The 23826-nt window shown below is 45.3% G+C and overlaps 1 protein-coding gene across 5 annotated transcripts in view; it reads left to right on the forward strand.

The window, feature by feature from the left end:
* Positions 1-23826, forward strand: part of PECAM1 (platelet and endothelial cell adhesion molecule 1) — a 101722-nt gene that overhangs the window by 12953 nt on the left and 64943 nt on the right. For 2 of the 5 annotated variants that reach the window (XM_008012098.3, XM_008012100.3), the window contains exons 1-2: positions 21869-22140; positions 22227-22253. In XM_008012098.3, coding sequence (XP_008010289.3) covers positions 22077-22140; positions 22227-22253 — 91 coding nt within the window. In that variant the 5' untranslated portion in view covers positions 21869-22076. Of the gene's footprint in view, positions 1-13497; positions 13608-21525; positions 21675-21868; positions 22141-22226; positions 22254-23826 lie in introns of those variants that run through there. The other 3 variants (XM_008012094.3, XM_008012097.3, XM_037993770.2) reach the window with 3 other exon arrangements.

Raw genomic sequence — 23826 nt, forward strand, 5'->3', positions numbered from 1 at the left:
CTCTGTCTCAAAAAAAAAAGAAAAGAAAAGCATTTAGGAGAAGCTGCTACTAATAAATTACAAACAGATGGGTTTTCGTCTGACCTGCTAATATTCCACTAGATGGCGTCATTGTCGTGTCTGTAATTTCGAAACGGGGCAGGAACTGACTGGCCATTAACTGCTTATGCCTTAACACTTTATTTTTATTTTTTCCTTGTTTTTCTTTTGAGTCACTTGAAATTAAAGAAAAAAAAAGTTGAGGCCAGGCACAGCGGCTCACTCCTGTAATCCCAGCACTTTGGGAGGCCAGTGTGGGAGGATCGCGTGAGCCCAGGAATTCAAGACTAGCCTGAGCAATACAGTGAGACCTTGTCTCTACATAAATACAAAAAATTAGCCAGGTGTGGTGGCGCGCACCTGTAGTCTCAGCTAGTCAGGAGGCTGAGGTGGGAGGATCACCTGCACCTGGGAGATGGAGGTTACAGTGAGCTGAGATCACACCCCTGCCCTCTAGCCTGGGCTACAGAGCAAGACCCTGTCTCAAACAGACAAACAAACAAGCAAGACAAACAAGAAACAAGTCGAGGTTCCCTTCAGAAATACCCTACTATTTCAAGCCTATAGAGGGTAAACCAAATGAAGTGCTTGTTAAAAGAATTTAGTCCTTAGATGAAAAATACCATCAAATGCATGGAGAGTTTCTTTTAGTCCTGCAGAAATTCACCCTGATACCTTGATTATCACAGATAAAAATGTTTTCGGCTGCTTTAAAATGTTCCATAATTCTGAGCAGGCTGGCAGTCCTACCTTTTCACCATCAACAACCCCTCCATTATTTTTATTATGTATTTATTTATTTTATGTTTTGAGGCAGGGTCTCACTCTGTTGCCCAGGCTAGAGTGCAGTGGCACAACCATGGCTCACTACAGCCTTGAACTCCGGGGCCTCATCCTCCCAACTCAGCCTCCCTAATAGCTGGGACTACAGGCATGCACCACCAAGCCCAGCTAAATTTGTTTTGTTTTGTTTTGTTTTGTTGTTGTTTATTTGTTTTAGCGATGGAGTCTCACTATGCTGCCCAGGCTGGTCTCAAACTCCTGGGCTCATGTGATCCTCCTGCCTCTGCCTCTCAAAGTGTTGTGATTATAGGCATGAGCCACCACTCCAGGCCCCTTCATTATTTGTATTTTATAAATCTCATTATTGGGAATATTTTATCCAAAAGAGCATTGACTAAGTAGTCAAGGATTTTTCTATCTGTATTTATATGTATATTTGATTAATTAAAGTCCTCAGTAGATAAGGGACAACCTTGCTAGGATGATAAAACTAGCTGGGCGCAGTGACTCACGCCTGTAATCCCAGCACTTTGGGAGGCCAAGGTGGGTGGATCACTTGAGGTCAGGAGTTTGAGACCAGCCTGGCCAACATGGTAAAACCCCGTCTCTACTAAAAACACAAAAATAAGCCAGGTGTGGTGGCAAGTGCCTGTAATCCCAGCTACTCAGCAGGCTGAGGCAGGAAAATTACTTGAACCTGGGAGGTGGAGGTTGCAGTGGGCTGAGATCACGCCACTGCACTCCAGCCTGGATGACAGAGCAAGACTCTGTCTAAAAAAAAAAAAGAGAGAGAGAGAGAATGCTTCTCCTTCCTGCTTGAAATGCCCAAATCACCATGGTCATATCATTGATGAGCTAAGCAATGGGATTCTTGGGCTTATAAGTTTACAGTCGCTGAAGCCTCCACTGGATGGGGCAGTTTTTGTGAAATCCTCTAGTACTGGAATGGCACCATGGAAGTGGAAGGAATAGAGTAGAATGTGATTGAGTCTTCCTTATTCAAAAAAAAAAGAGCCCCTTTGCAGATACAGCTGTCTATATCCATGGGTTCCAGATTCATGGATTCAACCAACCGCGGATCGAAAATATTCAGAAAAAAATTCCATAATTTCAAAAATTGAAACTTGAATTTTCCACGTGCTGAGTACTATGTTGAATCTGTTGCAAACTAAATGATGTGTAGCATCTTATGTGGTTTTATAAGTAATCTAGAGATGATTTTTTTTTTTTTTACTGCTCCTTATGGAGCAGAGCTACCTCATAGGCAGTACACCCAGAGTTGGCCGTAAGTAATCTAGAGATGATTTTAAATACACAGAAGGGTGTATCTAGGTTATATGCTAACCCTATGCCATTTTACAGAAAAGACTTGAGCGTCCTGAGATTTTGGTATCTGTGGGGGTCCTGGTACAATCCCCCATGGATATCGAGGGACAACAGTATTCACAAAGAAAAAATTGAATTACACCAACAGCACATTTGATTCAGTCTCCAAGACTCCATCTCCGATGGGATGAATTTAAAGAATGAGTTATTATAATTTTGCCAGTTGGGCAGAATTTCATATCTGGATAGCTGAGAGTCAGATCTACTAGCAAGTAGCTTTGTGTTGACTATGGACAAGTGGAACTGTGCTAATTCTAAAAAGGTGATGTTCTCTCACTAATTACAAAATGCAATTCCGAAAGCAAACGCCACATATATGTGAATGTTAGTTTTATTGGACAGGGTCAAAGAAGTTTCTCTCCCATAGAAGGGAAAAATGAGACATCTTTCTCTCTTGCTTTGAATGACTGTGTTGGGAGGTGAGTGTGTCGTGGGTTTGTAATTCATCTCCTTAGGGGCAGGGAAGTGTTGTACTCATTTTTGTAGCCCCTCATCCAGCCTGCACAGAGCATTTAGTGACCACTCAGCCAGTGACGGTCTGTAGATTTCTCTAATTTCTGGGCAGAAAAACAGAGTAGGTGGGTGATTTTTAGTATTTGGAGCATCCAACAAGGAGAGGACTACTCCCAACTCTCCGGTTTGTCCTGTGGTGTTTCTTTCTTTTTGTTCTTGTTTGTTTTGAGATGGAGTCTTACTCTGTCACCCAGGCTGGACTGCAATGGTGCGATCTCGGCTCACTGCAACCTCTGCCTCCTGGGTTCAAGCAATTCTCCTGCCTTAGCCTCCCAAGTAGCTGGGATTACAGGCATGTGCCACCATGCCCGGCTAATTTTGTATTTTTGGTAGAGACAGGGTTTTTCCATGTTGGTCAGGCTGGTCTCAAACTCCTGACCTCAGGTGGTCCGCCCGCCTCAGCCTCCCAAAGTGCAGGGATTACAGGCATTAGCCACCATGCCCAGCCTGTCCTGTGATGTTTCTGACCTTGAGTCTTGCCCTCTGCAGGCTGTGGGCACCGGGAAGACAAAGCTAACGTGACTGTTTAGAATGTATTTCCTATCGGCCGGGCGCAGTGGCTCACTCCTGTAATCCCAGCACTTTGGGAGGCCGAGGCGGGTGGATCACCTGAGGTTGGGAGTTCAAGACCAGCCTGTCCAACATGGAGAAACCCCGTCTCTACTAAAAATACAAAATGAGCCAGGCGTGGTGGCCCATGTCTGTAAGTCCAGCTACTTGAGGAGGCTGAGGCAGGAGAATCACTTGAACCCGAGAAGCAGAGGTTGCAGGAAGCGGAGGTTGCAGTGAGTGGAGATCGCACCATTGCACTCCAGCCTGGGCAACAAGAGTGAAATTCCATCTCAAAAAAAAAAAAAAAAAGAACGTATTTCCTACCTTGGTAGCTTCTATGGGTTCCTGGGCAGGTGGGATGGTGTTTGCAGTTGTATTTTGCTAGAGGTGACAGTGGGGAGGAAGTGTACGGAAGGTAAAGCTGGTTTTTTTTTTTTTTTTAAGATGGAGTTTTGCTCTTGCTACCCAGGCTGGAGTGCAGTGGCGTGATGTTAGCTCACTGCAACCTCCACCTCCTGGGTTCGAGCAATTCTTCTGCTTCAGCCTCCCTAGTAGCTGAGATTACAGGTACCTCCCACCAGGCCCAGCAAATTTTTTTTTGTATTTTTAGTACAGATGGGGTTTCACCATGTTGGCCAGGCTGGTCTTGAACTCCTGACCTTAGGCGATCCACTTGCCTTGGCTTCCCAAAGTGCTGGGATTATAGGCATGAGCCACCCCGCCCAGCCAAAGTTGTATTTTTTTAAGCAACAATATTGTTCTAGGCATTGTGCTAAATTTAACAGCTTTACCTACCATAAAACTCACGCATTGTAAGTGTATAATTAATTCAGGGTCTCTTAGTTAGGCTTGCACATAAAATACAGGATATCCAGTTAAATGTGAATTCCAGGCTGGGCACAGTGGCTCATGCCTGTTATCCCAGCACTTTGGGAGGCCTAGGCAGGCAGATCACTTGAGGTCAGGAGTTCAAGACCAGCCTGGCCAAAGTGGTGAAACCCCGCCCCTACTAAAAATACAAAAATTAGCTGGGTGTTGTGTTGTGTACCTGTAATTCCAACTACTTGGGAGACTGAGGCAGGAGAATCGCTTGAACCAGGGAGGCAGAGGCTGCAGTGAGCCAAGATCGCGCCACTGCACACCAGCATGGGCAACAGAGTGAGACTCTGACTCAAAAAAAAAAAAAAAAGTGACAGCAAATGATTTCTTTTTTCTTTCTTTTCTTTTCTTTTTTTTTTTTTGAGATGGAGTTTTGCTCTCGTTACCCAGGTTGGAATGCAGTGCAATGGCGCAATCTCGGTCCACTGCAACATCTGCCTCCCGGGTTCAAGCAATTCTCCTGCCTCAGCCTCCCAAGTAGCTGGGATTACAAGCATGTGCCACCATGCCCAGCTAATTTTGTATTTTTAGTAGAGACAGGGTGTCTCCATGATGGACAGGCTGGTCTCGAACTCCTGACCTCAGGTGATCCACCCACCTCAGCCTCCCAAAGTGCTGGGATTATAGGCATGAGCCACTGCGCCCAGCCCAGCAAATGCCTTCTTAGTGTAAGTATATCCCATGCAATATGCAAGGATGTCCCATCTGAGATATACTTATATTAAAAATAATATTTGTTGCATATCTGAAATTTAACTAGGCATCCTGTATTTTTATTGACTACATTCGGGAACCCTACAATTTGTGAAGACAGAGTTGTACAAGCATCACCACAATCCAGCTGAGCACATTTTCTTCACCCCCAAAAGTTCCCTCTAGCCCATTGGCAATCGTCCTCCAATCCCTCTCCAAGTCCCAGGCAACCTCTGGTCGGCATCCTGTCTCTATAGTTTGGAGAAGACTGTATTTTTAAGTGGAGACGCTTGGCTGTTACATAACTTTGTTTAAAACCCGAGTATTTGTATGAAGAGTTTCATTTCATTTTTTCAAGCGAAACCATGGAGGAGAGTGGCTGCCCAAGGTGGGGTTTGTCTTTTGCCTTCTGAGTGGCCCCTGGGATGCAGGTATGTCCATTATTTAAATCTCTTGGTGTTTACAGACCACATGGGTAACCCCTGTTGTGGCAAGGCTGAGGGCCTCTTCACCTGTCACTGAGTGTGGGGACTGTTTTCAGGCCTGGGCAGGGCAGGGAGTCTGGAGGGGATATCACACGATCAGAGGGGCCATTCAAGAATGCTGCAGGCTACACTGACAAAATGCTGGTCCTTGGCTGCCTGGGACCAGTCCTGGAATGACTTAACTAGATTAAATATTATGAATCAAGGTGCCTAGCACTGTGCCTGTTGCCTGAATGGTAGCTGGAAAACAGTCTCCCATGAATCCAGAGTGACATTTGCTCCACACCTAGTAGGGCCTAAACCTCTAGATCTAGAGATATCCATGAAGAATGGCTCTTGCTTTAAGAACTTAATTCTTTAGTGACTAATGGTTCTAGAGTATTAACCACAGGCAAGCATTTTCTAAGTGCTTTACATGTGTTAATGTCCAGTCCTCACAGACACACTGTGAGGCAGATGCTCGCATTCTCTCCATCTTGCCTATGAAGAAATCAAGGCTCAGAGAGGTTAAGCAAATCCCCTGAGGTCACACAGCTAGTCTGGGCCTAGAAGAGCCTTTTCTCCTACTATTACTCTGTGTTGCTTCACAATATGGTGTAAGTTCTGTGGGAGCCCAGAAAGCAAGGCATCTGAGCTACTGGGAAAGAGGGATGAAACAAGTCCCCTGAGGAGTTAGCTGACCAAGGAAGCAGGGAACAGTATTTCAAGCAGAAGGAACAGCATGTGCAAGGGTTACAGGCAAGAGACCGTGGCCTGCATAAGGAGTGGCTGATGAGGTTTGGGATAAGTGACTTCCCAGAGCATTTCAAAAAAACTCAAATGTTTTCTTTGGGGAAAATGGTCTGATTTTGGCAAGAGAAAGAATCTCAAAAGAGAGCCTTGAGACCTTCAGGAGCTATTGTTAACTTAGTGAATTGTCTCTGGTGCATCTCTCTCCCTCGCAAGGCCTGTTTCTTCTTCTGTGATAAAAGGGCTAATAGCACCTGTGCTGTGGGCTCATTTAATAGAACACAGTCGTGTGGAGGGCGTAATATAAGAGAACGGAATGGAATCATGTAGGTGGCATGCATCGAGAGCTTCGCATGTGGCATGTGGCCACCCAGTTGTGGCACAGCCCTGGGCCCCGATGCATTTGCTTGGGCATCCATGCTTTACTGACGCATTGAAGAGGAGCTGGGAACTTGTTTTCCATCTGGCAGAGTCCCTTCTGTCTTCCTCTGCCTGCGGTTCTGGGGGCTCAGTCTGGAGAGGCGCCAGGCCGGTAACCGACTCTGGTGTTGGGAATGCGTTTGCAGGGAGCCAGGGGAAGGGAGCAGTCTGATTGCCGGCTCCCTCCGGGCTCCCTTCCTGGTGATTTATCACTATGGAAACTGAGCTCCTTTCCTCTTCGCGCTGCCGGCTGGTGGGGGTGCACATTGTTGATGGTTGCCGCACAGATCAGAAGTTCCTTCCTCTTTCCTGCTGCAGAAATGCCACAGTAACCTACGTGGCCCAAGAACTGCAGCTCACACCTGAAGAGCCCGGTCTTGGGAAAAACAATCTCATCGGATTCCCCAGGGCTCACGGGGGCCTTCTGGGTAAGCAGAGCCGGCCTGAGAACAATGTCAGGGGAGAACAATGCAGCCACCCGGCTGAGCCGGTGGCCCTGCTGTTCCTCTTCCCTGTTCAGCTTCCCTAGCTGGGGGTTAAAAATGGATATACAGGCAGTGGCAGATAGCATCATGTTAGGCGGCAGAAAACTGAAACTCAGAGTCTCTTAGTGTGAGCAAAGTCTCCCGTGACAGCTCACTTGCGGCAGGTGCCCAGCCCTGCATATGCCACCCATGACATACGCCCACCCACTGCATATGCCCACCCACTGCATATGCCCACTTACTGCATATGCCTACCCATCACATATGCCCACCCATTGCATATGCCCACCCATTGCATATACCCACCCACTGCACATGCCCACCCACTGCATATACCCACTTGCTGCACTTGCCCACCCGTGACATATGCCCACCCAGTACATGTGCCTATCCACTGCATATACCCAACCCCTGCATATGCCCACCCATTGCATATTCCTGCCCATTACACATGCCTATCCACTGCATATACCATCCACTGCATATACCTACTCACTGCATATACCTACTCACTGCATATACCTACCCACTGCATATGCCCACCCACTGCATATGCCTACCCACTGCATATGCCCATTCACCACATATACCCACTCACTACACATGCCCATCCACTGCATATGCCCACCCACTGCATATGCCCACTCACTGCATATGTCCTCCCATCACATATGCTCACCCACTGCACAGGCCTGGTGAGAGCTGGCTCTGCTGGACTTGGTCCGGCCCTCAGTAACCATTCCTTAGAGGCCAGTGCCTGGATTAGAGCACCCTGGGCATGGCATCACATGTACCTGTGCCAGGTCCTAGACTGAAGGACACAGGGCAAGGGGGGACTCCAGAGACAACAAAGGAAGCTCCCTGGCCAGGAAGTCCTGAGACACTGCCAGGCCCAGCAGTCCCCTTGCTGGCCACACAGACAAGACAAACGGCCAACCTCAGGGCCTCAGGGTCTTTCTCTGTAAGTTGACCTAAGGGATTCCTCTGTAGGCCTCATCCTATGGGGGATGGGAGAGAGGGAGCTAAGAGCACTTCCTACTTGCCCATCTGTCTCTTAGAGAGGTTCATCTAAGGGTAGTTTTCTGGGGAAACTGGCCTTGAAACGACCTGGGAGAAAAACATTTCATTTAGGAGTTGAGGCTTGTCAATGCATCTCACAATAATTTGCAGAAATCCCCTTTACCTCCCTGAATATACAAGATCTTTTGTAGGTGGAAAATGTCCCTGTTTGTTTTCCGTTTAGAATTTCCCCTTTTTGGGAGCATATTTGCTCTCTCTTACCCTCAGAGAAAATTTCCAAGTTCCTTCCACATTCTAAAGAGCAATGTGAAAATTCAAGGTTTTTTGTTTTTTTTTTCGTTTTGAGACTGAGTCTCGCTCTGTCGCCCAGGCTGGAGTGCCATGGCAGGATCTCGACTCATTGCAACCTCCACCTTCCGGGTTCAAGCGATTCTCCTGCCTCAGCCTCCTGAGTAGCTGGGACCACAGGCACGTGCCACCATGCCTGGCTAATTTTTGCATTTTTAGTAGAGACAAGGTTTCACCATGTTGGCAAGGTTGGTCTCCAACTCCTGACCTCAAGTGATCCTTCTGCCTCAGCCTCCCAAAGTGCTGAGATTACAGGTGTGAGTCATGGCACCCGGCCTTATTTTTTAAATAGAAATATTTTTATTGAGATAATAGCACATTTGCATGCATTTGCAGTAAATAATACAGAGATATGTACTAGTTTCCCCTAATGGTAACATTTTGCAAAACTACAGTATACCATCACTACCAAGGTTTCTGGCTTTTGTTTATTTGTTTGTTCTGTTTTTGAGACAGGGTCTCGCTCTGTCACTCAGGATGGAGTGCCATGGCCCAAACATGGCTCACAGTAGCCTCCACCTCCCAACTCAAGCAATCCTCCCACCTCAGCCTCCTGAGTAGCTGGGACCACAGGCATGTACCTTCAGGCCTGGCTAATTAAAAAAAAAAAAAAACAAAAAACAAAAAAACAAAACAAAAAAAACAAAATTTATGTAGAGATAGGGGGTCTTACTATGTTGTCCAGGAGGGTCTCGAACTCCTGGGCTCAAGTGATCCTCCCACCTCAGCTTCCCAAAATGCTGGGATTATAGTCACGAGCCATAGCGCTGGCTGCAACTGGTCCATTTTAAAAAAGCTCTAATTAAAGCACGTCCTTGACATTTGGGAGGTATCCATCCGCAGGCCCAGATGTGTTCTCACATTCTGGGTATTAGGAATGTTTACACAGGCTCCTGACATGGTCCTAAATCACATGAATCTCATTTCTGTCTAGAAGCATCATATCCTGTGCATATTCTCATACCCCAACTTGGCTACCTTTTTGATTTTTATGTATCTATTTATTTTAATTTTGTTTAATCAGGTAATGAAGCTGTAAAGAAACAGGAAACATGAAGACAGTTGTATAGAACAAGGTGAAGGATTACATCCTTGAATAACCTTGGTGAATACATATGTTACATTCAGTGTATTTCAACTGTTTCAGACTTTGATCCCTTCCATCTTTGTTCTAGACCAAAGATTTTTCTATTGTGGAGCATTTCAAGAAGTCCTGAAATGTTTCCTTTTTTCTTTTCTTTTCTTTCTTTTTTTTTTTTTTTTTTTTGAGACAGAGTCTCACTCTGTCACCCAGGCTTGAGTGCAGTAGCGGGATCTCAGCTCGCCTCTGCCTTCTGGGTTCAAGCAATTCTCCTGCTTCAGCCTCCCGAGTAGCTGGGATTACAGGTATGCACCACCATGCTCAGATAATTTTTTGTATTTTTAGTAGAGATGGGGTTTCATCATGTTAGCCAGGCTAGTCTCAAACTGCTGACCTCAGGCAGTCCACCTGCCTTGGCCTCTCAAAGTGCTGGGATTACGGGTGTGAGCCACCGCACCCAGCTGTGAAATGTTTTTCTTCTAGGGACCCTGTGTGAGGAAGTAGGGCTCAGGGCTGAAGGCAGGCAGTCAGCATCACCACTTCAGCTGTGGGATCGTGGGCAAGAGTACTAACCTCTCTGAGAGTCTTGTTTCTCTCTTGTAAAAGGAGAGTAATAACAGTAACTGACTCATAGGATTAAAGGAAACGTGAGAAGTATGTAAGCACTCAATAAATATTAGTTATTATTATTTAAGTAAAAGCTCCATAGTGGAGTCTTATAATTTTTAGGAGTAAAATCATAACTCTCATACAAATATAAAATGAACATGCGTCAAATATTTTATTTAACTTATCAATTAATGAGTGAACCAGTGAAATGCTATAACTTACTCAAAGGAGAATCAAAGAGCATATCTATATATGCTTAGATTGATTGATCAATTGATCATTAGATACACAGATATCTACCATCAGGGATGCTAAAATGAATTGGCTTAAAAAGTGTAAAACTGGCTGGGCGCAGTGACTCACGGCTGTAATTCCAGCACTTTGGGAGGCTGAGGTGGGCGGATCACCTGAGGTCGGGAGTTTGAGACCAGCCTGACCAACATGGAAATAATATTCCATTATATTGATATATCACATTTTGTTTACTCATTCATCAATTGATGAACATTTGTGTTGTTTCTACGTTTTGGCTATTGTGAATACTGCTTCTACAAAGATTTGTTACTTTTTTTTTTTTTTTTTGAGACAGAATCTCGCTTTGTCGCTCCAGGCTGGAGTGCAGTGGCGTGATCTTGGCTCACTGCAAGCTCCGCCTCCTGGGTTTATGCCTCACCCTCCCGAGTAGCTAGGACTACAGGCGCCTGTCACCACACCCTGCTAATTTTTTGTATTTTTAGTAGAGATGGGGTTTCACCATGTTAGACAGAATGGTCTTGATCTCCTGACCTTGTGATCCACCCGCCTCGGGTTCCCAAAGTGCTGGTATCACAGGCGTGAGCCACTGCGCCCGGCCCTATAAACATGTTTTTGTGTGGACATGTTTTCAGCTCTCTTGACTATATCCCCAGTAGTTGAATTGCTGCTGGATTACATGGTAACTTTAGTTTTAATTTTGGGGGAACTGCTAGCTGTTTTCAAAGTGGCTGTATCATTTTACAATGCCATAGTAGGCTATGGGCATTCCTGTTTCTCTATATCCTCATCAATGCTTAGCGTCTGTCTTTTTGGTTATCGTTATCCTAGTGGGTATGAAGTGGTATTTCATTGTAGTTTTGATTTGCAATTCCCTAATGACTAAAGATGTTGAGCATCTTTTTATGTGTTTGGGGTCTTTTTTTTTTTTTTTTTTTTAATCTTCTTAGGAGAAATAATCTGCTCAAATCCATTTTTTTTTTTTTTTTTTTTAAGACGGAGTCCCATTCACTCTATCGCCCAGGCTGGAGCGCAGTGATGCAATCTTGGCTCACTGCAACCTCTGCCTCCTGGGAACAAGCAATTCTCCTGCCTCAGCCTCCTGAGTATCTGGGATTACAGGCGTGTGCCACCGCCCAGCTAATTTTTTGTATTTTTAGTCGAGATGGAGTTTCACCATATTGGCCGGGCTGGTCTTGGAACTCCTGACCTTAAGTGATCCTCCTGCCTCAGCCTCCCCAAGTGCTGGAATTACAGGCGTGAGCCACCACGCCCAGCCCCTTTGCCAATTCTTTAAAGTGGTTGTGTTTTTGTTGTTGAGTTGTAACAGTTCTTTATATATTCAAGATCCTAGACCCTTATCAGATATTTGATTTCCAAATATTTTCTCCCATTCTGTGAATTACCTTTCACTTTCCTAATGCTATCCTTTGCAATAAAAACATTTTTAGTTTTAATAAAGTCCAATTTATCTATTTTTGTTATTTTGTTGCTTGTGCTTTTGTGGTTTTGAGAACAGAATGCACAAATACCTGTTTTGGCTTCAGTACCTGGGACATGGCGGTGCTCTTCCCCGATCAGCAGCCAGGCCACTCAGGGTGTAAGACAGTAGCTCCCCTAATCCCTTGGGCTGTTGTGTGCCTGATCTGCTGTCAGGTCCTTCTTCATTAGATCTAGAAGATACAGTAATCAGAAGAATAAAAATACTGTCTAGGTAAAAGAAATTTTTAAATTCATAATGTGAATATATTTTTATTTATACCAGTACAGTTTCAAAACATAATTTTTATTTCTTTTTATGGAGGAAGAGGTCTACAAAGGCAAAAATGCCTATGGTTATGAGTCATAATACAACCATGTCAGCTAGGTGCAGTGGCTCATGCCTATAATTCCAGTACTTTGGGAGGCCGAGGCATGCAGATTGCTTGAGCTCAGGAGTTTGAGACCAGCCTGGGCAATGTGGCGAGATCCCGTCTCTACAAGAATTACCAAAATTAGCCAGATGTGGTGGTGCATGCCTATAGTTTCAACTACTTGAGAGGCTGAGGTGGGAGGATGGCATGAACCTGGGAGGCAGAGGTTGCAGTGAGCTGTGATCACGCCACTGCACTCCAGCATGCGCAACAGAACAAGAACCTGTCTCAAAAAAAACCCCCCAAAAACCAAAAACAAAACAACCATGTCCGTTGTAACTGGAGGGGGCCTCCTGCAGGGGATGGGATAGCACAGACTCCTCCACAATGTCCCTGCCTGCCTTTGCCCAGCTGCCCACCTTTGTGAGGGCCAGACTGGGGTGGTGAGGGCAGCACATGGTGGGTGTGGAAGAAAAGGCACTGAGCGCTGGCCCTTGGGTTCATGAGTCAGCAGAGCTCCAGAGCAGCGATTCAGATGTGGCATGCCCAGCCAAACCAGACCAACAACTGTTATTATTGTTCAATCATAACTATTGTTTTTTTAAAAATTTTTAAATTAATTATTATTACTTTTTGAGACAGGGTCTTGCCCTGTTGCCCAGGCTAGAGTACAGTGGTGTGATCGTGGCTCACTGTAGCCTCAAACTCCTGGGCTCAAGCGTTGCTCCTGCCTCAGCTTCACGAGTAGCTGGGACCACGGGCATGCACCACCGTACCCAGCTATTTTTTAAATTTTTTTGTTGTTACTATGTTCTTATTGTGTTCTGTTGGTTAAACGTGCTTTCAAAGGCTAGCTCTTGTTTGATCTTCCTAACAAGCCTATTCAATGGATAGATGGGCATATTATTCCCATTATATAGGTGAGGAAACTGAGCCTCAGAGCATTTAAGCTATTAAATTACAGAGAACAGACAAGAACCTCAGGCTTCTGATTTACGCATTAGTGCATGTTCACTTCCAGGCTGGGGTGTATCCCAAACCCAGTGGATGCGGGCTGTTGAGTCTGGCTCTTCAACTCTCCAAGACTAATGAGATCTGCAGCTACAGGTGGGGGAAATGGAATGGCCGGTGAATCTCATTTCCCATCACCATCGTCATGAAATAGGTGGTTGGCCTCCTGTGCCTGGTGCTGGTAGCCCTCTGACATGTCTGTTGCCCGCCTGCCTCCACCTTCCTCCCCCCACCTCATCCCCAGCTGCTCAGAAAAACCACTTCCTGAAGTTTACTCCAGCAGGCAGCTTTTTTTTGCAGCTTTTTTTTGGTGCAGTTAATGAGTTGCTATGTTTCGGAACTGCGTTACTTACCTGGTATTTGAAGGCAGGAGCACTGCAGGTAGAAATGACTGTGTGTCTGTCCTCCTTCAATTCCACTTGGCTGAGGAGAAGAAGCGAACAACACCATGTGAGAAACAGAGTCCTGGGTGAGTTTGTTAAGCCTGGTGGGAACTCGTGGGGGTCCCTTGGTTATGTAGGAGTCAGTCACTTGATCAGTTACCAAGAAGCCAAAGCAGTGTGGGAATCTTTGCCCCCACCCAATCAAGGAATCCACCAAGGTCAAGGGGAAGAAGCAGGGAGAAAGGAGAGGCCCACAAACAAATAAAAACCCATTCAATTTACTATATTGAAAAAGGCCAGGCCAGGCATAGTGGCTCATGCCTATAATCCCAGCACTTTGGGAGGCTGAGGCTGGAGGATCTTTTGAGACAAGAAGCTGGAGACCAGCCTGGGCAAGACCCTGTCTCTACAAAAAGTAAAAAATTAGCTGTGTGTGGTGGCACACACCTATAGTCCCAGCTACTTGGGAGGCTGAGGCAGGAGGATAGCTTGAGCCCAGGAGTTTGAGGCTGCAGTGAGCCATGATTGTGCCACTGCACTCCAGCCTAAGCGACAGAGTAAGACCCTGTCTAAAAAGAAAAAGAAAAAAAAAAGATGTTGGCTGGGTGCCATGGTTCACACCTGTAATCTCAGCACTTTGGGAGGTTGAGGTGGGTGGATTGCTTACGGTCAGGAGTTTGAGACCAGCCTGGCAAACATGGTGACACTCCGTCTCTACTAAAAATACAAAAATTAGCTGGGCATGGTGGTGCATGCCTGTGATCCCAGCTACTCGGGAGGCTGAGGGCAGGAGAGTTGCTTGAACTTAGGAGGCAGAGGTTGCAGCAACCCGAGATTGTGGCACTGCACTCTAGCCTGGGCAACAGGGCAAGACCCTGTCTCAAAAAAAAAAAAAAAAAAAAAAAATGCTAACTGATACACAGATGACAAATAAGCATGTGAAAACATGCTCAATATTGTTAGTCAATAAGAAAATGCATATTGAAAGACCATCCTGGCTAACACGGTGAAACCCCGTCTCTACTAAAAAATACAAAAAACTAGCTGGGCGAGGTGGCGGGCGCCTGTACTCCCAGCTACTCAGGAGGCTGAGGCAGGAGAATGGCATGAACCTGGGAGGCGGAGCTTGCAGTGAGCTGAGATCCGGCCACTGCACTCCAGCCTGGGCGACAGAGCGAGACTCCATCTCAAAAAAAAAAAAAAAGAAAATGCATATTGAAACCATAATAAGATATTACTACACCCCCCACTAGAATGGCTAAAATTAAAGGCCTGCCAAGTGTTGGTGAGGGTGTGAAGCAACTGGGACTCAGGCACTGCTGATGGGAATGCAAAATGGCATAACCAGTTGGGAAAACAGTTTCTTAAAATATTAAACATACATACACCTATTGTATAATCCGGCTGCTTCATTCCTAGGTATTTACCCAAGAGAAATAAAAATATATGTCCATACAAAGGTTTGTTCATAGCAGCTTTATCTGTAACCTTGTAAGATTGGAAACAACCTAAACGTCCATCAGTAGGTGAATGGAGAGGCTGGGTGCAGTAGCTCATGTCATAATCCCAGGGTTTGGGGAAGCTGAGGTGGGAGGATGGCTTGAGACCAGGAGTTCAAGACCAGCCTGGGTAACAAGAAAAACCTTGTCTCTAAAAAAAAAAAAAAAAATTAGAAAAAATAATAGATGAATAAATAACTAAACTGTGGTGTGTTCATATAATGAACTGCTACTCAGCAGTAAAAAGGAATGAAATATTGATACATCCACCAACATGACAACATGGAGGAATCTCAGAATAATTACATTGATCGAAAGAAGACAGGCCAGGCTGGGCACGGTGGCTCACGCTTGTAATCCCAGCCCTTTGGGAGGTCGTGGCAGATGGATCACAAGGTCAGGAGTTCAAGATCAGCCTGGCCAAGATGGTGAAATCCTGTCTCTACTAAAAATAAGGGAATTAGCCAGGCGTGGTGGCAGGCGCCTGTAATCCCAGCTACTGGGAGACTGAGGCAGAGAATTGCTTGAACCCGGGAGGTGGAGGTTGCAGTGAGCTGAGATTGTGCCATTGTACTCCAGCCTGGGCAACAGAGAGAGACTCCGTCTCAAAAAAAAAAAAAAAAAAAAAAAAGAGAGAAAAAAGACACACCAAAGATACTGATAATAATAATACAAGGTACATACTGTATGAATCTTTACAAAATTCCAGAACATGCAAACTCATCAGAAAGCAGATCAATCCTTGCAGCGGGGAGAGTGCAGAGAGCAAGGGAGACAAAGGGCATAGGAACCTTTTGGGGGTGGTGGATGTATCTGCTTCCTTGATTGTAGAGGTTGTTTCATCGGTATACACACGTCAACACTTTTCTAAGTGTATACTTTAAACACTTGCAACTTATTGTATGTCAGTTATATAATACTTCATAAAGCTGAACAGAAATTCAATTTCTTAATTAAAATTTTAAAGGTAATACTGTCGGGCACGGTGACTCAAGCCTGTAATCCCAGCAGTTTGGGAGACCGAGGTGGGTGGATCACCTGAGGTCAGGAGTTCAAGACCAGTCTGGCCAACATGGTGAAAACTCATCTCTACTAAAAATACAAAAATTAGCCGGGTATGGTGGCGCATGCCTGTAGTCCCAGCTACTTGGGAGGCTGAGACATGAGAATCACTTGAACCCTGGAGGTGGAGGTTGCAGTGAGCTGAGACTGTGCCACAGCCTGGGCAACAGCGCAAGACTCCAACTCAAAAAAAAAAAAAAAAAGGTTAAAGGGTAATACAGTCACATGATTTAAAAACCAAAGTACAGAAAGCTTTACAAAGAAAAGTCCCCCAATGCTCAGTTTCTGCCACCCACCCCCTGCCACAGATAATAAGAATCCTTTGCATCCTTACTGACTTTCTACAAGTTGATGTTTACCCTCCCCTACTGATGGTAAAGTATCCTTGTCTACTGTAAATAGCAAGTCAAACAAAGGTTAATACCCTTAGAGAGTCAGGTAAACCCTGGGCAGGCATGCAGTAATCACTTTTGCCTATTTCCAGTTTCAGATACTTTCTCTTACATTATGGAAACCGTCTGTTCATATTCTTTGCCCATTTTTCTATTGGATTGTTGGTCTTTTCTTTTTCTTCTTCTAGTTTCTTTTCTTTCTTTTAATCAGGCAGCCTCCCAAGCCAGAGTCGGCTTAGACAGACTCTCGATCTTTTTCTTCTTAATTTATGAGTGTTCTTCACATACTGGGGAGGTTAGCTCTTTGTCCATGATGTGAGTTGCAAACATTTTTTCCAGTTAGTAGTTTTTCTCTTGACTCATTTTTATTTTTTTTTTGGCAAAGCAGAACTTTTTTTTTTCCATAAAGTATAATTTATCAATTAATTTTAGGGCTTCTGGATTTTAAGTTTTAGTTAAACCAGCCTCTGCCATTCAAGGTTGTAAGGACTTCTCTTGTGTTTTCTTCTAGAACTTTTTTTTTTTTTTTTTTTTTTTTTTGTGAGACAGAGTCTTGCTTTGTTGCCCACGCTAAAGTGCAGTGGTATGATCTTGGCTCATTGCAACCTCTGGCTCCCAGGTTCAAGTGTTTCTCTTGCCTCAGCTTCCCAAGTAGCTGGGACTACAGGCATGTGCCACCACGCCTAGTTAATTTTTGTATTTTTTAGTAGAGACGGGGTTTCACTATATGTGGGCCAGGCTGGCCTTGAACTCCTGACCTCAGGTGATCTGCCCACCTCAGCCTCCCAAAGTGCTTGGATTACAAGCATGAGCCACTGTGCCTGGCCTCTTCTAGAACCTGTATGGGTTTATTTGTACATTCATTATCATTGGTCCATTTGGAATGTATTCTGGTACATAGTGTGAATTATGGGACAGAATTTTTCAATTTTCTAAAAAAAAACACATTTATTTTTGAAATAAAGCTTTATTTTATCATGGTATCCTAAAAGTATTAGAATCATTTATGAAGCAATTGCCACATTTTAGAAATTTACTTTGGAACTTGGAGGCACAGGGTCTGGGGTCTCGGCATTTATCGCTATCATTTGAATGTCGCTCTGCAAAAGGTGCTATTCTGCAATATCTAAAAGTTACCATTGAAGCCAAAATTTGTCTTATTACTCATGGTGTTTCCTTTTTTGTTCCCACATCAAAATTTGGTAGATGGGTGAGGGTAATTTCCAGTAGGTTGCCAAAGAAGATAGCTTATAGTGGGGAATGGGGAGCACAAAACAACAGCAAATAACGCAATGGAAAACATTCCTTTAGAAATAAATGGGTAAAGTGTGTATTGCTGTTCAAGGCTCTTATCAAAACTTCCACTGAACCATAGGTCAGAGAGAGGAATTGTTTTCTAGCTGGAAGCCATTACTTCTTGGTTATTGCCCTGAGGTAGAGGAATCTGGTTTCAATTGTGGCCAGTTTGTATCTGTCTTAGCTTTACCATGGGGAAGTCCTAGAGGGTGGCATTTCAGAAACAACATGGCACCCTAAAGGCAGTGATCATCTGATTCAGACAATACAGTAGCTTGTCTTCATCCATCCAGACAGTCATCCATTGCACTAATGCTTTTTCAACATCTACTAGGTTCCAGGCACTGTGCCTGTCATCACGGAGATTGCAGTCCATTTGGGGGAGGACAGGCCATTACGACACATCGTATAATAAAAGTGTCCAGCCAGGCGCAGTGGCTCACGCCTGTAATCCCAGCACTTTGGGAGGCCGAGGCAGGCAGATCACTAGGTCAGGGGATCAAGACCATCCTGGCTAACATGGTGAAACCACGTCTCTACTAAAAATACAAAAAATTAGCTGGGCGTGGTGGTGGGCGCCTGTAGTCCCAGCTACTCGGGAGGCTGAGGCAGGAGAATGGCGTGAACCTGGGAGGTGGAGCTTGCAGTGAGATAATATCGTGCCACAGCACTCCAGCCTGGGTGACAGAGCGAGACTCCATCTCAGAAAATAAAAATAAAAATAAAGTCCAACAGCTGGGCCCAGTGGCTCACACCTGTAATCCCAGCACTTTGGGAGGCCAAGGTGGGTGGATCACCTGAGGTCAGGAGTTCAAGACCAGCCTGGCTAACATGGTGAAACTCTGTCTCTACTAAAAATACAAAAATTATCCAGGCATGGTGGCGCATGCCTGTAATCCTAGCTACTCGGGAGGCTGAGGTAGCAGAATCGCCTGAACCCGTGAGGTGGAGGTTGCAGTGAGCCAAGATCACATCACTGTACTCCAGCCTGGGTGACAGAGCAAGACTCCGTCTCAAAAAAAAAAAAAAGTGTCTGACAGAGGGAAAACCAGGGAGGTGAGGGGGGTGCAGAGGAAGGGCAGCTCAGTCTGGGGAAGACAAGGAAAAATTCTGCAGAAACAGATTCCTGAACTGAGTTAGGAAGGTTGGGTAGGAATTTGCTTGGAAAGAAGTGGGGAGGCATTCCAAGTAGGGGAGCAGCCCCAGCAAAGGCACTGACAGATGAAGAGTGCTGGGAACTAGAAATTCTAACAGCCATAATGTAGGTGCAAGGAAGGAAGTGGTGAGACTAGGCTTGAAAGGTAAGCAAAGGCTTTTTATGGCGGGCTGTAAATTGACTTTTTCCTGTCTCAAACAGAGGAATGAAAGGAAACGATGTACATCTTCTTTTTTTTTTGAGATGGCGTTTTGCTCTTGTTGCCCAGGCTGGAGTGCAATAGCGTAATCTCGGCTTACCGCAACCTCCACCTCCCAGATTCAAGCGATTCTCCTGCCTCAGCCTCCCGAGTAGCTGGGATTACAGGCATGTGCCAACATGCCTGATTAATTTTGTATTTTTAGTGAAGATGGGGTTTCTCCATGTTGGTCAGGCTGGTCTCAAACTCCTGACCTCAGGTGATCCGCCCGCCTTGGTCTCCCAAAGTGCTGGGATTATGGGCCTGAGCCACCGTGCCTGGCAAAAATGATGTATATCTTAGAAAGCTCTTGCGTAGTGGCCCAGTAAAGTATGCATTTGTTTAGGGGTGCAGGCTGGAGAGGGGCCTCTCACAGGGCTGCGTATGTCATCCACACCAAAGGCCAGGTAGAGCTTACTAGTTCTGTTACCAGATGGCGCCGTGCAGCTCCAGGCTGTTGGTACCATGAACGAAGAATTGGACATGACACACGTACAAACAGCAAAGCAGCAAATGATTGATTAAGCACAGCGCCACTCGGAGAGGGGTGAGTGGGCTGGCCTGCGAGTGGTTATCAGCACCGGTTTGTTACATTTCTTGGCCTTTTGCATGTTTTTCCTCACTTGCTTAACATCACTTGCCTTTCTCTTATTGTGCCTTAACCCTACTTTATTTCTTGTAAGCTCAACCTTGTGTACCCCCACTTTACCTCTTGTGACCAAATTGCCCATCTTTACTTTTATTTTTTGTGACCAAATAGCTACTGGAAGTCCTTCCAACTTACTTCTCTTACCTTGCATGTCCCAACTTACTGCTTACTCCCTTATCTATTATATTACTTTCTGTGGCAATATTTGATAGATGTTTTAAATTACAGACTATAAACACCATAAAATATTAGGACAGTCTGAGAGATTTTGATGTGCTATTAATATCCACCTGGTTTGCTGCTTTTCCAAAGCATCCCATAACGTTTGACTCTAACAAGTTAGATTTTTAGAAACTGATGCAAAGGGTCAGATTTCAGTAGTTTCTTTCTTTCTTTCTTTCTTTTTTTTTTTTTTTGAGATGAAGTTTTACTTCTGTCACCTAGGCTGGAGTACAGTGGTGCAATCTCAGTTCACAGCAACCTCCGCCTTCTGAGTTCTCCTGCCTCAGCCTCCTGAGTAGCTGGGATTACAGGTGCACACCTTCATGCCTGGCTAAGGCTAATTTTTGTATTTTTAGTAGAGACGGGGTTTCTCCCTGTTGGCCAGGTTGGTCTTGAACTCCTGACCTCAAGTCATCTGCTTGCCTCGGCCTCCCAAAGTGCTGGGATTACAGGCATGAGCCACCGCGCCTTGGCCAGATTCTAGTATTTTCTACCATCAAAATATCTATTACCCAATGAATAGTCCAAAGGCCAATTTTTTTTTTTTTTTTGAGACAAAGCTTGCTCTGTCACCCTAGGCTGGAGTGCAGTGGTTTGATCTCGGCTCACTATAACCTCCACCTCCTGGGTTCAAGCGATTCTCCTGCCTCAGCCTCCTGGGTAGCTGGGATTATAGGCATGTGCCACCATACCCAGCTAATTTTTGTATTTTTATTGGAGACAGGATTTCACCATGTTGGCCCGGCTGGTCTGAAACTCCTGACCTCAGGCAATCCAAAGATTACAGGTATGAGCCACAATGCCTGGCCCCAAAGGTCAATCTAAAAACTACAAGGTATTTTCTTTTAAAAGGAGTAGGAATAGTGTATTTTGAGGCTTGAAGGAGTAAAAATAGTGTATTTTTAAGCTTGAAGTCATCTTCTAAAGGGTATGATATTGGGTGAACATGTCACTTCTTATTTCCATGGAAGAAGTTAATTCTATTCTTTTTTTTTGAGATGGAGTCTCACTCTGTTGCCCAGGCTGGAGTACAATGGTGCAGTCTCAGCTCACTGCAACCTCTGCCTCCCAGGTTCAAGCGATTCTCCTGCCTCAGCCTCCCAGGTAGCTGGGATTACAGGCGTGTGCCACCACACCTGGCTAATTTTTTGTATTTCTTTTTTTTTTTTAGTAGAGGTGGGGTTTCACCATGTTGGTCAGGCTGGTCTCGAACCCCTAACCTCGTGATCCACTGCCTTGTCCTCCCAAAGTGCTGGGATTACAGGTGTGAGCCACCATGCCCAGCTGTTAATTCTATTCTTACTGCTTACTTCCTTTCATATGTTCTTCTTCTACTATCTTACATCTTATGCTTTTGCTATTGCTTAAGCTAGCCTACGCCCAAGGGTCCTCTTTGTCCACTACTTCCTCTGCTATTCTCCCGCCTCAGTTCCGCTGTGCTCCAAGCTCAGCCTTCCCGAGCAGCGGGTCTCTTTGACAAACCTGCAATTTTGGGGAAAAGCCAGCCCAGGAAAGGCAGGGGGCCCAGACTTATGCTGTGTGGGAAAAGTCCTCTTTGATGGGGGAAGCGGAGGACTGGAAAAGCAGAGAGAACTTTCTGGACGTCCTGGGAGAGAAACCCTTTGGGTGGAGGCTGGAGGTAGGGAGGAATCCCCTCACTATGCCATGAGAAGGGCCCCCAAACCCAAGCGAGACAGAGGGAGGTTTAAGAATGCCGAGGCAAATGTCACTTGTGCCTTGTTTTTTCCCTAAAGAAACTAAACAAAGCGGCCGCGTTCGGTGGCCCCTCAGGAAGGCCGGTCATTTCCTGAGGAGATATCAGGCCAGCCCAGGCCCCATTGTTCCCGGTTTCCAGCCATGGCTGCCATTACCTGACCAGCGCCACAGCCGGTCTCCCTGCAGGCGCCGGGAGAAGTGACCAGAGTGCTTTCTGCTTTTCACAGGGCGGGTTTCTCAGCGGTGACTTGTGGGCAGTGCCTTCTGCTGAGTGAGCCATGGCCCAAAGGCAGAACTAACTGTGCCTGCAGTCTTCACTCTCAGGATGCAGCCCAGGTGGGCCCGAGGGGCCACGATGTGGCCTGGAGTCCTCCTGACCCTTCTGCTCTGTGAGTGTTTACTCTCTTTCCACATCACTTTAACTCCATGAGCATCGAAGCTTCTGGAATCAACATGTTTCTTCTGTTTCTTGCAGGTTCAAGCCTTGAGGGTCACAGAAACTGTAAGTCTGATGTTTCCACTGTAACAGGTGTTTCTATCTGGTTTCCTCCTTTCTCTTCTGTGATGCCTAAAACGCATGTCAAATTGTTGGGGTTTGTTTGACATTACTAACAATTAAGGAAAAGATTCCAATTGAGAACTAAAGTTTATCCCATGTGGGCATTTTTAGAAAGGCTTAGATCTAAGCCAAGTTCTGGTCAGTGTGCTTTAGAAGTAGCATACGTTTCCTTGGCTGGTCTGAAGGTAGTAGTTTATCTTGATGAATTGTTTAGTCAGTTACAGATCAAACTCCATGTTCTTTGTTCTTACTACTACACTTGACTAGTCTAAAAATATATTAGATTGTTGCAAAGTAATTGTGGTTTTTGCCGTAACTTTTATTAAAAAATGGCAAAAAACACAATTATAAGTAGCATGCATTTTCTTTTTTTTTTTTTGAGACAGAGTCTCTGTCACCCAGACTGGAGTGGAGTGGCACAATCTTGGCTCACTGCACCCTCCACCTCCTGGGTTCAAGGGATTCTCCTGTCTCAGCCTCCTAAGTAGCTGGAATTACAGGCGTGCGCCACCACGCCCAGTTAATTTTTGTATTTTTAGTAGAAATGGGGTTTCACCATGTTGGCCAGGCTGGTCTCGAACTCCTAACCTCAGGCGATCCGCCCGCCTCAGCCTTCCAAAGTGCTGGGGATTACAGGTGTGAGCCACTGCGCCCGGCCTCACATTTTCTAGATTCCAGTGCATTGCTGTTTTTTGGGGATGGGGAGGTGATTTTTTTTTTTTTTTAATGAGCAATTCCATAATTAGTTTTTTTTGGTTTTTTGTTTTTTGTTTTTTGTTTTTTGTTTTTTTTTACCATAATGGCTTATTTGAATATTGTAAACTATCCCCAATTGTTTTTATTTGCAAATGAGATATAATTGACCTGTTAGACATATGAAGACAGATTCTAGTTTAAATTGTTGCTACGTTTTTACTCCTAAATGATAAAAATCACACATTGGAGCTCATATTCTATTCACCTGTGAGACTATAAGTGTATCTATAATATTTTGTGCTTGCACATAGGGAAGGGGGGTGCTGCCTATCTTTGAAGCCTGGCTTATCTTCCACTTTAGAGCTAATTTTGAACCTTTGTCTTGAGATGAGAGGGTTCTGTTCTGCTTCTTCTGGGACCACATGAATGAGGGGGCTCACTAGTATTCTGGGGCTGTGAATAGAGGGAGAACCCACAGAACGCTATTTCCTTGTCAGAAGTCACTGTAATCAGCAAAGAATGGAGGTGACTGGGTTGCAGGCAAATTGCACAGCTCTTTGGAAGTGAAGTCCATGGGCAAGGCTAGCTGGTGAGTCAAGCTTCAGAGCAGTGGCCCCAGGCTGGGGAGGGCTAGTTGGCCACTGGCAAAGAACTCTGCCAGGCTTCTCTGCTCAACTTTACAGTGCTTCTTTGGGCATTTGATCCCCGTGGCAACCCAGGGAGGCAGGATATCCATTATCTTCATAATTATCCTGCTGGACTGATGGTGTCACCAAGCCTCAGAAATAACCGATTTTACCAGCTCCGTTGGCTCACCCCT

This window comes from Chlorocebus sabaeus, chromosome 16, assembly GCF_047675955.1.
Source record: "Chlorocebus sabaeus isolate Y175 chromosome 16, mChlSab1.0.hap1, whole genome shotgun sequence".
NCBI classification, from domain to species: domain Eukaryota; kingdom Metazoa; phylum Chordata; class Mammalia; order Primates; family Cercopithecidae; genus Chlorocebus; species Chlorocebus sabaeus.